General features: G+C 40.5%; 1 protein-coding gene across 1 annotated transcript; it reads left to right on the forward strand.

Annotated features, from left to right (window-relative positions):
- On the forward strand, positions 1 to 12,067 carry AMACR (alpha-methylacyl-CoA racemase). Its single transcript, XM_063128169.1, has 5 exons — positions 1 to 299; positions 3,211 to 3,354; positions 4,941 to 5,101; positions 6,556 to 6,742; positions 10,238 to 12,067. Exons 1-5 carry the CDS (start codon positions 50 to 52, stop codon positions 10,645 to 10,647), a joined length of 1,152 nt encoding a protein of 383 aa, XP_062984239.1. The 5' UTR covers positions 1 to 49; the 3' UTR covers positions 10,648 to 12,067.
- Positions 12,068 to 14,547: the final 2,480 nt, after the last annotated feature.

A 14,547-nucleotide genomic window follows, 5' to 3' on the forward strand; every position in this document is an offset into this window, starting at 1 on the left:
CTTCCTTTCCTTCCGCGCTTAGGCCGCTCCGGCTTCCTTCTCCGCAGCCATGGCGCTGCACGGGCTGCGAGTTCTGGAAATGGCGGGCCTGGCGCCGGCCCCGCTCTGCGGCCTGATTCTGGCCGACTTCGGGGCGCAGGTGGTGCGGGTCGACCGCTCGCCCCGCACGGCCATGACCACGGACGTGCAGGGCCGGGGGAAGCGCTCGCTGGCGCTGGATTTGAAACAGCCTCGGGGCGCCGCGACGCTGAGGAGACTCTGCCAGAAGGCGGACGTACTTATCGAGCCTTTCCGACCAGGTGCCTGTTTGTGTCTGCCTGAGGAGAGAAGGAGGAGGCGTTGCTCTGAATTGGGATAAGACGACTGCGGAGGTGGGGGAGACCCTCCCCGAACCTGGTGCCCTTCAGGTGTTTTGGGGACTTCAACTCCCATCAACCCTAGCCAACATGGTTAATGGACAGGAATTCAGGGAGTTGTAGTCCAAAACATCTGGAGGGCACCAGGTTGGGGTAGGCTGTTGAGGACGTGGGATGGGGGGTGGGTTGTTACCTATCTGGTTTTGAGATGACATTTAATGGGGTGGGTTTAGCAGGACAACCCTAAATGGGAGTGGGAAGGAGGTAATGGAAGATTGGAGGCATCACAAAAGAGGACACGGATTTGCCTAGGGTGACCAGTTATAAAAGAAGGCAGGGCTCCTGCAAATTTAACTGTTGTGATGAATAGAGAATTTCACCAGGTGCTGCATGCATACAAATGTTGTTGTTGTTTATTAGTTCAGTCGCTTCTGACTCTTCGTGACTTCATGGACCAGCCCACGCCAGAGCTTTCTGTCGGCCGTCGCCACCCCTAGCTCCCCCAAGGTCGAGTCTGTCACCTCCAGAATATCATCCATCCATCTTGCCCTTGGTCGGCCCCTCTTCCTTTTGCCTTCCACTTTCCCTAGCATCAGCCTCTTCTCCAGGGTATCCTGTCTTCTCATTAGGTGGCCAAAGTACTTCAGTTTTGTCTTTAATATCATTCCCTCAAGTGAGCAGTCTGGCTTTATTTCCTGGAGTATGGACTGGTTTGATCTTCTTGCAGTCCATGGCACTCTCAGAATTTTCCTCCAACACCACAGTTGAAAAGCATCTATCTTCCTTCGCTCAGCCTTCCTTATGGTCCAGCTCTCGCAGCCATAGGTTACCATGGGGAATACCATTGCTTTAACTATGCGGACCTTTGTTGTCCGTGTGATGTCTCTGCTCTTAACTATTTTATCAAGATTTGTCATTGCTCTCCTCCCAAGAAGTAAACGTCTTCTGATTTCCTGGCTGCAGTCAGCGTCTGCAGTAATCTTTGCGCCCAGAAATACGAAGTCTGTCACTGCCTCCACGTTTTCTTCCTCTATTTGCCAGTTATCAATCAAGCTGGTTGCCATAATTTTGGTTTTTTTGAGATTTAACTGCAACCCAGCTTTTGCACTTTCTTCTTTCACTTTCATCATCAGGCTCCTCAGCTCCTCCTCACTTTCAGCCATCAAATGACCCCTGCTGAAATTTCCTTCTCTATACAACTGTTGAAGATACAGGAGCCCTGTCCTCCATTCTGCATGGTCACTCTAGATTTGCATAACATTGGTATATGCGGAGTTATATGTATAGCTGCAAATTTAGAAATTTAAATAGAAAATACATCTGGCCATAATGGGATGACTGTGACCAGTCTGCTCTTGTGTCCACCTGCGGGGCAATTTCAAGGCCCTTCCTAGTCTCCCTCCTTCTGGTTCTTTCACTTCCAGTGGACACCTCTTTAAATAGAGGACACCTTCAAATAGAGGGCTGCCCTCTGTAGAGTAATATATTTGGGGGAAAGGCAGAGGAGGGGGTTCTTCTGACCTATTTACAGATAGGATAACTGCCTATTGTTTTTTCTCTGCTTGTGTGGGGAGGCTTCTCTGACATTTCTCCCACTGAAACTACATATGCCCTTTGCACACGTCCTAGTGCATACAGGAGTTGTCTGAGAGTGGACATTTGACATGAATTAGAAGAACTGGAAAAACCTGCTTTTTGTGTCACAATCTGCAAAGTAGGAATTCTTGTACCACTGCCTCCCCGCCCCTCAATATGTATAGGGTTTAAATGCATGGGGAGCAATGTACGATTTTAAAGTTTTTCATAGGAAAGGGACAATCTTACATGAACTATTTACTCCAACATTTATATTTTCATTCATTTACAATGTTTAAAGTAATATTTGCACTGACTTGTACATTGCTCGTATGAGTAGACCGTTGTCTTAAGCAGTTTTTCATGCAAGTAAATTGACTTTTCATCGTTAGAATTGAATTTCACTTATAGAAAGGCTATGGAATGGAGAAACGTGGCTTGCACTACCTGTGCTGCCACATCTTTGAGATGCCCAAAGCCACATAGAGACCAAGTAACAGGAAGTAGAAATGCCTTTAGCTTCTTGTCTCTACCTTCCTTTGCTATGTTTGAAGTTGAAGCTTTGCATCTCTTCCCCTGTGGAGATGCGCAAACTTCCTTCACATCAAGAGCTTGTGTGTCTCTCAGCAACGGAAGCAGAGATGTGGATGTTCCAACTTGGATATGCAGAGAAACAGGATGGACCAAGCATTTGTGCGTCCTGCTGTTTCTACATCAGTGCTGCATCTGAAGTCGCTCTGGTTTGTCTTTCCCAAAACTTCAGAACAAAATAACAAAAAATAGCTATATGGAATGAGTCATTAAACAAAGCTAGGACTTCAGCATTAAAGAACAACAACAAAAAACCCTGGCCAGATGGCAGTTCTTCCATCATATTCAAGCTATGTGCAAATTCATACTATGTATTAAATACAATTTATAGGGCAGTATCATATGTTACTGGCATACCAGTGGGATTCACTGCAACAGGGAGCTAGTGGTTCTTAAAGCAACCCAAAGTGAGCAGAAACAGTTCCGTTCATTTCTGAAATGGCAAGTCAGTGGAACTTGCAGAAGGGAGTTCCACTGTCTTGCTCTGATCTGGAAATGAGCATTTCTGCTGGTTTCTGGGGTTCCTTTACAAAGTGCCGACTCCCTGTTGCAACAGCAGTGGATTCCCCTGGTGCAATGGGATGAGTGAGAGCACAGTGGTGGTATTGGATAGTGCCCAGTAATTCTCATTTGTGGGTCTAAGTCTTATTTTTGTAAGTTTGGTTGACTATTTTATCTCTCTATTCAGGAGTCATGGAAAAACTTGGCCTTGGTCCAGATATACTCCTTCAGGATAATCCCAAACTCATCTATGCTAGACTAACTGGATTTGGTCATTCTGGAAAATGTGCCAAGTTGGCAGGTCATGATATTAACTATTTGTCAGTCTCAGGTATGTTGTTGTATAACCTCATTTTTTCATAATAATAGTAATAATAATAATAATAATAATAATAGTGTTTTAGCTTTTGTGAACCGCCCAGGGAGCTTCGGCTATTGGGCGGTATAAAAATGCAATAAATAATAATAAATATGAACTAACATGAAATACATTTGTGGTTAATGTAGTTTAAAATTGTCAGGGGTGTGTGTATAGACATGAATATTTATGTATGAAAATGCCAATGTTCTTGATTAAAATTAATCTCTGCTAAATTTTCTGCAGTTGGCCAGTTTGGAAAATAAACCAGGCTGAAAGCTCCTGATAATAGCATTTCAGTGTGTTGCTTTAGTTTTGTTGGTTAGGGCTGACTTTTGGACTTTGCTCCAAAATCCAGTGGTTCACAGTAATGACTGACATAATCAGTATTCTTCCTAAGTCTGGTTTTGGCTGTAATCCTATGCACAGTTTCCTGGGAGTGAGCCTTTTTGAACACATTGGGACTTACTTCCAAGTAAACATGCATAGGATTGCACTTCTGATCAGTAACATTCTTTTAATTGAAAAAGAGATTGAAGCCTGTTAATTAGAAAGCAAACTATAGTTGTTTATCAGCAAAAAAAGCTTCAGTGAGAGGAATCCTTCAGAAGTTGTCCATGCTCTGGTAACCTCCAAGTTAGATTACTGCAATGCACTCTACGTAGGGATGCCTTTGAAGATGGTTCGGAAACTGCAGCTCGTGCAAAATGCAGTGGCCAGATTGATTTCGGGAACCAGAAGGTTCGATCATATAACACCTGCTCTAGTCCGCTTGCACTGGCTGCCTATATGTTTCCGAGCCCAATTCAAGGTGCTGGTTTTAACCTATAAAGTCTTACATGGCTTGGGACCACAATACCTGATGGAACACCTCTCCCGACGTGAATATACCCGGTCACTACGTTCAACATCTAAGGTCCTCCTCCAGGTGCCTACTCCAAGAGAGGCTCAGAGTGTGGCAATGAGGAACAGGGCTTTTTCGGTGGTGGCCCCCAGACTATGGAACGATCTCCCTGATGAGGCTCGCCTGGCGCCAACGCTGCTATCTTTCCGGCGCCAGGTTAAGACTTTCCTCTTTGCCAAGGCATATGGCAGCACATCTTAATCACCCACATGTTTAGTTTTTTAATGGTTTTTAACGCTTTATGTGTGTATGTTCTGTGTTTTAAAATTTTAAAATTTTGTATACTTGTTTTTATCTCAATTTTAGAATTTCTGTAAACCGCCCAGAGAGCTCTGGCTATGGGGGCGGTATATAAGTGTAATAAATAAATAAATAAATAAGTTCTTTTGGGTAGAAGCTGTGTTGTTCATCTGTTTTCCCATCCCACCGTACTGTTCATTTGCAAGTCCTCTGTCCCTGTAGAATAGATTGAACAGTCTTATAACTAAAGAGAAACAGGTAGAGCCTTGATGAACATATATACCTATGTTCAGAAGACATTGGTATGGATTGCATTACTGAATACAACATTTTTTATTTTGCAACAGCATGAGGGAAATTAATATAAGTATTACACTGCATGGGTCTTCTTTAAATGTGTACTTAACCTATACAGGGGTGCTGTCGAAACTTGGCAGAAAAGATGAAAATCCTTATGCTCCTGTCAATCTTCTGGCCGACTTCGCTGGTGGCGGTGTTATGTGTGCAATCGGCATCGTTATGGCACTCTATGAATGTACAAAATCTGGAAAAGGACAAGTCATTGATACGAGTATGGTAAGATATGTTTGTTTGTTTTAAAAAAGCAAAATGACACACTATGAAAGGATAGTTGTAACTCTGGGCACTTGGAGTTTTGAGCCTAATGCCATCAGTCTTAAAAAGCGATGTCTTGATCCTTTTCCACTTGTGCTCTTTTTTGTGTGAATTGCAGCCCCAGGTGGGGGTGTGCAGTCACCTTCAGATGCATTCATCGGATTCTTTGGGACCCGATGAGCCAAACAGTCAGGTCAGCTGCTAATTTGGATTTCCTTGGTTGGATCAGGGTCGGTACTTGGAAATCTCTTGATGCCTCTTGACATCAAGTTCTTTTGAAGTCAAGTTCATATATATATATATATATATATATATATATATGCTCCAAATTGTTGCCTTCTGCATTCTAGCTATAGTTTACTCTGGATTAAAAATATTCTAGTTCCATCTAAACTGACTTTTCATGGACTTGCTACACATTAGTTTTAGTTGACTAATTTCTCAGCCCAGCAAAGGGTATGAAAGTTTCCATAATTCTAGAAATATTGATCATAATTCTATATGCTGATGCTCGTATTAGCTTAATGCAGAACTATATTGGATATAACTGGGCAGGCACAAATCGTGCTACTTATTTATAAGGAGACTGTCTTGTCATTAGATATAATCGGCTTTCCAAAATGTCATTGTTAAAAAAATGTTTACTTGTACCAGTATTGGCATGTTAAATGTTGGAGGGGGAAACAATCCTGCAATGAACCTGCAGCAGCCCATGAGATGTTGGAAGGTTGTTTTCCCCTCCATCAAGCCATGCCAACCCAGTTCGGACAACATGACAGGTTCGGACAACATCACCAGGCGGTGATTTTGGAAATGGCGCTCCACAAATGCCGTAATTTAAATAAGCTTACTTTTATCGTGTTAACTGGCCCAATGTGTTATTGGATTGTGGCTGAAGCTATCAGTAAGGCCAAGAACTTAGTGACATTCAAAGAAGTAAACATCTTTTTGTATATCAGGACTATCCAGAGCAACCATAATTAATGCCACCAAGCAATGTAAAAACTCATGTGCCAGAGTTAAAAACAAGTTCGAGCTATTTTAATTTCAGGAAGATATTGGAGAAAAAAGATGGAAGGAAAAAGAGGTTGTTGTCAGTTTAGGGTATTACCTCGGTAACTAGAAGGAATTATCTTTCAGAGAAATGCCTTATTTTTTTGTTACGTTTATATCCTGCCTTTCCTCCAAGGAGTCCAAGGTGGCATACATGAGCCTCCTCCTCTCCCTTGTCAATATGTTCCTATTAACATTTTTGCAGATAATGTTACATGTGTGTTTATATCTGTCAGGGATATATACCATCTGTCAGGGATGTTTTAGGGTGGATTCCTGCATTGAGAAAGGGGTTGGACTCGATGGCCTTGTAGACCCCTTCCAACTCTGCTATTCTATGATTCTATGATCTTGCATTTTAGGTAGAAGGGGTAGCATACCTAAGCTCCTTTTTGTGGAAATCTCAAAACCTGGGCCTTTGGAACAGACCTCGTGGGGAGAACCTGCTGGACAGTGGGGCCCCTTTCTATGAAACATACAAGACTTCGGATGGAAAATTCATGGCTGTTGGTGCCCTTGAGCCGCAGTTCTATGCACAGTTCATTCAAGGTAAATTAATCTACAGAACATCAGAAATGATTTAAAGAAAGAAAAAAAGAAAGCATTGGGTACCATCAATTTTAAATAGATATGTAAATATTATTGGTAACATGTGTGTGCTACATTAACCTACAAATTAGTTGGCTTATCTTTTTCTTCATTAGCTGAAAAGCAAATATTGCTCCCATTTTACGGATGGAGAAACTAAGGCTTGAGAGACTGGGATTTTTCCAACGCCACCCAGTTAATTTATTGCAGCGATATAAGTTCAAATTCAAATCCTGGATATATTTCTTATCTGCTTGACTGCTCTGGCTGAGTTTCCAGATTCTCTAGAGAAATGGGAGCTTTCTCTGGTAATCTTTTTAAAAAATCAATTTGTAGACCTTATGAGTGTAGAGAAAACAGAACTGCTCTGTGTACCATATTGTCTGAATTACTGAAAAGTTTTATACATGGGGTTGCCTTTGAAAACAGACCCGAAACCTCAGCTAGTCGAAAATAGGGCAGCAAGAGTGTTAACAGGGACTGGCCAACTTGATCATATTATGGCAATACTTTTCCAGCTGCACTGGTTGCCAATCTATTTCCAGGACCAATTCAAAGTGTAAGTATTAACATTCAAAGCCCTAAATGGCTTGGGGCCAGGTTACCTGAAAGACTGTCTCCTTCCATATATATTTGCCTGGACCCTAAGATAGTTTTCAGCAGTCCTTCTCTGTGAGCCTCCACCAAAGGGAGTGAAGTAGGTAGCTAATGAGAAGAGGGACTTTTCTGTTGTGGCACCCTGATTATGGAATGAGAGGTTTGCCTGGTACCTATGTTGTGGCTGGATGAAGACCTTCTTATTTTCCTAGGTTTTGTAATCTTTAAATTTCTGTTATTTAAAATTTGGAACTGTGACTGGGTTCAGACAACACGACAACCAATGGTGGTTTAAATAGTTGGTTATTTAACCCACCATGGGTTATCATGTTGTGTGGAATGAGTTTTTTTAACCAATGGTTGGTTATTTGGCCGAAATAACCAATGCAAATAACCAATGCTGTGTAGAGTTGATTATTTGAACCACCATTGGTTATTGTGTTGTGTGGAGGGCACCATTGTTTATTTCCATGGCCACCGTTGGTTACTTCATCAGATATGGAGTCGCAAGGGAAGAATGGCTAAAGTGATGGCTGCCGCTCCAGTCCAGTTGGCGGGATAGATGTTCGGAAACAATGGCTGTTGGGATACTAGTGGGAGGACTGAGTGGGGAGAAAGGGCAGGGGATGAGTGAGTCAACTAGGTGTGGACTAATTGTCAGCTCAACATTGATCCTAATCCACGCCACGGTTGATTGTTATCATGTTGTGTGGGGAGTACCCCCTAGATAAACAACTGTGGAGTTGATTATTACCCCACCCCACCGTTGACTATCATGTTGTCTGAACTCAGCTTGTATTTCAAATCTTTGCACTGCAACTATGTTTTCTTTGGTTATTATTTATATTTTATATTGTAGTTTTAACCTTTTAAACTTTTTGTATTGTATTTTATGGTTTTAGTTGTTGTGAACCACCCAGAGAGCTTTGGCTATTGGGCATTGTAGAAATGTTATAAATATATAAATAAATTGCCGCAGCAGTTAAACAGAGACCCTGCTGTAAGCATAGTACAGCATGAAATGCTGTGGGAAAGTATTGTTTGCTTATAAATGAAAACCTTTTTTGGAAAACTATTAGAACTTTAAAGGAGGAAGATTTGGGTGTACAAACGGGCTAGCAGTGTCCAAAGGCATAGTTAACAAAACTCTGTGCTCAGAAATTTATAATCTGTGCTCTATTTCCTTTTTTTGGGGGGGTAGTTTTTGCATTCAATGCTTGGAATGGGGGAGGGATATTTGCATTTAATTACGTCATTTGCTCTAGTAATTACTCTGCTAAAGCATAAAGCAATTATTAGGTAAACGTATTTCCAAAGAATGATTGCTCTTTAAAAAGTTAATAGTTCTGTAATTTAAGCAGTCAAGCTCCAGGCCACCTTGTGGTTATGTCTACCTTTTTTTGTTTTTCTTTAGAATATTCAAAAAGCCTAAACAGTGGTCTAATTACCATTACATACGGAGTACTTTTTGCCTTTTTTGCCTTCAAAAGAAAGCTTTGAGTTAATTAGTTTTGACATAAGAAAGCTAGGTTCTACAAAGTAATTTATGTTGTTTTCCAGAATGTAGAGAAGAATACAATGAGGTTAGGGGGATTTCAGGAAACCTTCTACCATTCCATTCAAGTTGTTATTATTATTATTATTATTATTATTATTATTATTATTATTATTTATTATTTATTTATTTATATAGCACCATCAGTGTACATGGTGCTGAACAGAGTAAAACAGTAAATAGCAAGACCCTGCCGCATAGGCTTACAATCTAATAAAATCATAGTAAAACAATAAGGAGGGGAAGAGAATGCCAACAGGTACAGGGTAGGGTAAGCAAGCACAGGGTCTGGTAAAACTAACAGTAGAAAGTAACAGTAGAAGTGGAGCCATTCTTTGACAGGGCAGAAATCCTTTTCAAAGAGAGTCTCTACATTAGGGGAAAGTCATGCTGCGTTATAATGCTGCTCCTTTGCATGATTATTATGGGCTCCATTACACAGGCGGACAGGGTTGAGCACGTGTCTAAGTTTGCATAGTATTGCGCCTCAAATGTTCTTTGGCCACAGGTATTATCTTCCCACCTCCCTCCCTCAGCTCTGTGAAGCCACTATAAAAAGAAATAAAAATTAATGTAAGAGGTTTAGTGCCCCTTAATTGTTCATGTTTATTATAACTGTGGAACAGTGCAGTGGTTACTGGCCAATAAATTTGTCATATTAAATTCTTTTCATGTGTCTTTTTAGTATGTCACTTTACAGCAAACCCGGAAATAGATTCTGCCATGTTTCCTTCCACTGTAATCTTTGCATATAGTTGCATAGTTGGATCATGCTATTTATATAGCTTCATATGAGACACGTTGGTTTATATAAAGTTAAAAATAGATTTATTATATTTAAGTTCTCATAAAAGTATTTCATGCGCTATAAAATATATCCGCAGCAAACATATTGTTACTTTAATTTCCTGTTATTTGCTCGATGGAAGGTTAAAATTAATAGATATGGAAATATATCCTGAGGATTCATATTAGGGTAGATCCTCTACATGCATTGTAGGAGGCCAGCTAGGATATGTGACTGAAACAACCTGGAGTTCCTTCTTCGATTAGAGCGTTTCTGTCGTATCACAATGCTGACTTCTGAATCATGACTGTGTAAGCAAGTTTGTGCATTACCACATTGTGTGTGTTTATAGGTAAACAAGCAATGTACGGATGCAACCTTCTTTTGACATTCCTGTTGTCAATTTTTAATCTACTATCTTTTATGCTAGTAATATAAAGGCTGCTAGTAATAAATACAACTTTCTAGCAAAGGTCGGTGAATTAAATTGGTCAATTTGTTTTTTAAATTTCTTCAGGTCTTGGTCTGCATTCTGATAAACTTCCCAATCAGATGAGTTTCTCTGACTGGCCTGAAATGAAGAAGTTATTTGCAGAAGTATTCTCAAAGAAAAGCCAAAAAGAATGGTGTGAAATCTTTGATGACTCTGATGCCTGCGTGACACCAGTTTTGACTTTTGACGATGTTGCCTCCTATCCACACAACAAAGAACGTGGTTCTTTTCTTAAGAATGATCAGGAGGAGATAAGCCCTAGGCCGTCCCCTCTTTTTTCCAGGACCCCAGCTACCCCTTCTTCCAAAAGGGATCCATTCATAGGAGAGCATACCAAAGAGATCCTCCTGGAGTATGGTTTTTCCAAGGAAGAGATTTCAGAGCTCTGCTCTCTTAAAGTCATTGAATTCAATACACCAAAAGCTAACTTGTAGAAAACTCTACAAATCAAGAGTCTGACACTGGCAAATCATATTTTTACCCCATCGGTGTTGAATTCTTAGCAAGGGGAAATTTTGTATCTTTTCCAGAGGATGGTCAAAATGACATAACTACGGCTTGGAGTTGAACATTCCCCAGTATCCTTCAGCGATTTTCGCTTGGAAGAAGTTGGCTTCTCTGCAAGTGCATCTTGAGAGCCGTGCACTTAGGGCATAAGAAATAATGCACTCGCCTGACAAGACCTGCACTGATCCATGTGGGTCATTATGCTGTGCTGGTGCAGAGAACAACACGAGTGCTAATATAGAGGCAGCTTGTGCTGCTGATCTCCCATGTGGAGGATTGGTTGGTCTGTGTATTACAACACATGAAATAAATTGTTAATGGCAAATTGAAGTAGATTCTCCTGCTATGTAAAATACAACACGGTGAATAAATGGTTGAAAGACGTATTTCTTAACAGATCTATTCTCCCTTTAAAGCTCACGCCCGGGAAGTATTTTCAGAAACAATGCGAAGAATATACTTATTCTAGAGGGAAGGTATTATAATATCCCCTATCATCTTTAAAACATAGTTTGTGTGGAATAGAGAAAACAGGTCCATTTCATATTACCCTATTTCTTCGATTCTAAGACACACTTTTTCCCCCATATAAACATCTCTAAATATGGGGTACGTCTTAGAATCGCGGGTGTATCTTAGGGTTTTTTTTCCGGGTTGATGGTACTGAAATTACTGTGCGTCTTACAATTGATGGCGTCTTACAATCGAAGAAATACGGTATTCGTTTTATTGCCCTATAACAGAGTGTACATGAAATACAACCCTTCATTGTTTACTTCCACTTATTCTAGAGGGAAGGTACTATAATATCCCTAACATCTTTAACACATTGTGTGTGTGGAGTAGAGGAAACAGGGCATTTCATATCATTTGTTTGATTTCCCTATAACAGAGCGTACAAGAACAAGTCTTGGATGTTAATGGATGTGGGCGCTGACCCATTTTCTCACCGCCACTCCCACCTCTCCCTACCCCAAGCAAAATGTAACTTCCTTTGTATTACCATTGGCCATATGACAGAATATTATTGATGTTCACATGCTAGATTGAGATTTGAATAAATGACTTTATTCTGTATTGTTTTAATTAATGATCCCAGTGAAGATTTTGTGTTCTCGTTAATTTGGTCTTTTGATTTTGTGTTTGCAGTTTGTGTAAATTTGTTGTGACTTACAGCCTAAACAAGCAAGCCCTTTTTAAATTGATAGGATTGAATATTCCACAAATTAATTTTCGGGATTTCTTGAGTTTATAATTCTTATTGTAATTACCGGAAGACGTGGCTTTTATAAAACGTGTTAATACATTTTTTAAATCTTACAAATAAAAGTGTAACATTAATTTTCACTGTGTTTTGGGAACTGGATTATATGATGATGATTATTATGGTATAATGAACACTTGTATTTAAACCTTGACTATCACTGCAGATGAATTCATCTTTATATAGTGGAGTTGCTGCTGCTTCCCTTAGCTGCTATGTGCAGGCTCATTTTGGAGGAGGCTTATGATCCCTTTTATATAATAGTTTATATATATAAATCTGTGGATTTCAATAGAAAGCAGCAAGCATAGGCAGTGTGAAGCACGAGTTCAGAGGACCCTAAATTTGAACATTCACTTGCCAAACTGCTTCTCATGTTGCCTTTCCCTAGGAGTGTCACTTCCTATCTCGTCCCCTTCAATAACTAGTACTCGTTATCAGTTATATAGCATCTTGGAAGCACGCTAAGTCTTGAGTTCAGCGAGTCATACTTTGAAGCAAACCTGCATGGAATTGCAGTCTTAATCTTCAAGGTGTGCCTTGCAGTCTTTGTTGTGGGGCTCCTCACAACAGCTCTGTAATGCAGAGTGTTAAATCTCTCTCAACCTCAGAGCCAAAATAAATTTCATAAGAACATAAGAGCCATGCTGGATCAGACCAAGGGTCCACCTAGTCCAGAATTCTGTCCACACAGTGGCCAAGGAGTTGTCAAGGGGAAACCCACAAGCAGGACATGAGTGCAACAGTGCCCTCCCACCCATGTTCCCCAGCAACTGGTGTACATAGATACATTGCCTCAGATGCTGGAGGTAGCATATAACCATCAGGACCTCTTCCCCTCCTTATTGCTTTACTATGATTTTATTAGAATGTAAGCCTATGCGGCAGGGTCTTGCTATTTACTGTTTTACTCTGTACAGCACCATGTACATTGATGGTGCTATATAAATAATAATAATAATAATAATAATAATAATAATAATAATAATAGCCATTGGTAGCCTTCTCTAGAAATTTATCCAACCCTCTTTTAAAGCCATCCAAATTAGTGGCCATCACCACATCTTGTAGTGAATGCCATAGTTTAACTATGCGCTGTGTGAAGACGTCCTTCCTTTTATCTGTCCTGAATCTCCCAACAATGAACTTCATGGGATGACCCTGGGTTCTAGTATTAAAGAGAAATCTATGCATAAATTGTAGTGAAACTTTCGGGGACTGTATTCCAGTGATGAGTGGAGCTGAAGGCAAAATGGGATGGAACCAAAGACAAAGGAGGTTGGATCAAAATAGAAACAGATTTAAGCATACAACTCTTACTGCTAGTAACAAAGCCTTAGGAGGGGTATTGCAACCTTTTGGAACAAGAAAAAAATATGCAAAAGCAGAAAACCACCAAATGATCAGCTGGTGGGATTGGGACCCCAGGTGGGCCAGATTTGGCCAGTGGGCCTTAGGTTTTGCATCTCTACTATAAAGTAAGTTGCTATTCCACTTCACAGTTGAGAAATTGAAGCTGCATTGTGTGATGGTGATTTGGCTAAAGCCCACCATAACTGCTTGCTTGAGATGGGAATCAGACCCTAAGTCTCCCAGATCCAAGTCCAGTTCTGTGGCTACTCTTGTCTCTCTTTTTGGCCTTTCCATCATACTTAAATGGTAAGTAAAGCCTCCAGCTAGGGTTGTTAACACTTTTTGGGCTAGTAATTTATAATAGCCAGAGAGTATTAGCTCAAAGGTGATTGCAGTAACTACAAAACTAAATGGGATCATTCATAGAGAAGTGTAATTCTTTTGCACTCATTGGCCAAAATACTGGAAAAAGAAAACAGATTTATTTGTTTCCATAAGCAAAAGGGACAGAGACATCTGACTTTAAATGAATGCTGAAAATCCAGGGAAAGACTGGAATATTTCTGGGGAATAAATAATATGATAAAATTTATTTCTTACCCACTTCTCCATTTTGATCAAGGTGGGGAACAACAGTAAATATAAAATACATAAAACTAAATTAAGAACTTAATATAGATTTTTAAAACATCCTAAAATTCCCCTGGATAGGCCTGCCCCAGGCAACAGGAAAACTGACAAAGCAGGATTAAATGCTGGAGTATTGCAGATGTTTTGTTGTTTCTTCCACAGACATCAAAAAATCTGCCCACCATTTTTCTTCTGCAAACTATTGTCTGAAACAGGAGTAGAAAGGATATTATTTCCTGCATCCACGGAAATATGACAGATTTGCCAATGTCCTGCCTGCTTGCTGAATGGGTAAAAAAAGCCTATGAAACTATTCTACGACAGCCATAAATAGCCTTGCCTTCAAACCAACTTTGGATCCTGACATGTGAGAGTTGTATACAAATGTGTTACACATTTCCCCCCTCTTGAGGATAATCCTCCAGTCATGGAGAGCTGGGAACTCTCCAATTAGTCAGGAGCTTTGATTGCGCTAATCTTGCATTGAAGACACAGACGCTGGCTCCCCCGCCACTCCCCCCTCGTGTAACTTGTGATTCCAGAGCCCGTGAAAAGTATGTACACCCCTCCTCTAGCTCCT

Source organism: Elgaria multicarinata, chromosome 6 (assembly GCF_023053635.1).
Source record: "Elgaria multicarinata webbii isolate HBS135686 ecotype San Diego chromosome 6, rElgMul1.1.pri, whole genome shotgun sequence".
Lineage (NCBI taxonomy): Eukaryota > Metazoa > Chordata > Lepidosauria > Squamata > Anguidae > Elgaria > Elgaria multicarinata.